Below are 741 nucleotides of genomic sequence, written 5' to 3'. Positions count from 1 at the left end.
TGGGAGGACAAGGATTTGGATAGGGCGGACAGGGATTTGGGGAGAGGGTGCTGGGGGGCAGGGAGGAGGGGTCAGTGGCAGCGTTACAGAAGTAGGCGATGGGAGAGGCACCGAGGGCCCAGGGTTTTGGGCTGGGGATGGTGGGACCAGGCATTTGGGGAGGGGGTGCTGGGTATGTGGGGGGGTGAGGGGCTATCCGCACCCCCCGGGCCAGAGAAGCGACCTGGCCTCCTCTGCGAGGGGTGCGGGGAGCCCTTGGTGCAGCGTGCCCCATCGTCTCTTCCCCAGGAGCCATGTGCACGTCCAGGCTCTTCACCCTTGTCCTGGTGGTGCAGCCGCCCCGCGTCCTCCTGGGCATGAAGAAGCGTGGGTTTGGAGCTGGGCTGTGGAACGGCTTCGGGGGCAAGGTGCAGCCAGGGGAGAGCATCGAGGAGGCTGCTCGCAGGTGAGGCCTGGCCCGGCTCGGCTGGAGCCCTGGGGAGCCGTGGGTGCTGGGGTGCAGCTTGGGCCGTGGATGCGTTGGACCGTCTGTGCTGGGCTACGGGGGGAGTTAGGGCAGCTCAGCTGATGGATAACACCCTCATAACCAGGGTGTTACCCACCAGAGCCGTCCTGAGCCGACTCCAAACAGAGAAAGTCGCCCACGCCGCAGGAGATGGGGGATCATCCATGTGTACAAACCAATGGGATTGCTCCCTGTTGTGATATACTACTTACTGTCATAGAATCCCACACTGGTTT

The 741-nt window shown here is 63.7% G+C and overlaps 1 protein-coding gene across 1 annotated transcript in view; it reads left to right on the top strand.

Annotated features, from left to right (window-relative positions):
• The first annotated feature begins 287 nt into the window (after positions 1–287).
• The window catches only part of NUDT1 (nudix (nucleoside diphosphate linked moiety X)-type motif 1), a 4,788-nt gene continuing 4,334 nt past the window's right edge, over positions 288–741 (top strand). The window contains exon 1 of the mRNA XM_010158609.1: positions 288–445. Coding sequence (XP_010156911.1) covers positions 294–445 — 152 coding nt within the window. The 5' untranslated portion in view covers positions 288–293. The remainder of the gene's footprint in view (positions 446–741) is intronic.

The sequence above is a fragment of the Eurypyga helias genome, unplaced genomic scaffold (assembly GCF_000690775.1).
Source record: "Eurypyga helias isolate BGI_N326 unplaced genomic scaffold, ASM69077v1 scaffold42229, whole genome shotgun sequence".
NCBI lineage: Eukaryota > Metazoa > Chordata > Aves > Eurypygiformes > Eurypygidae > Eurypyga > Eurypyga helias.
The sequence above is the reverse complement of the archived record's forward strand: the minus strand, read 5'-3'. Positions and strand labels throughout refer to the sequence as shown.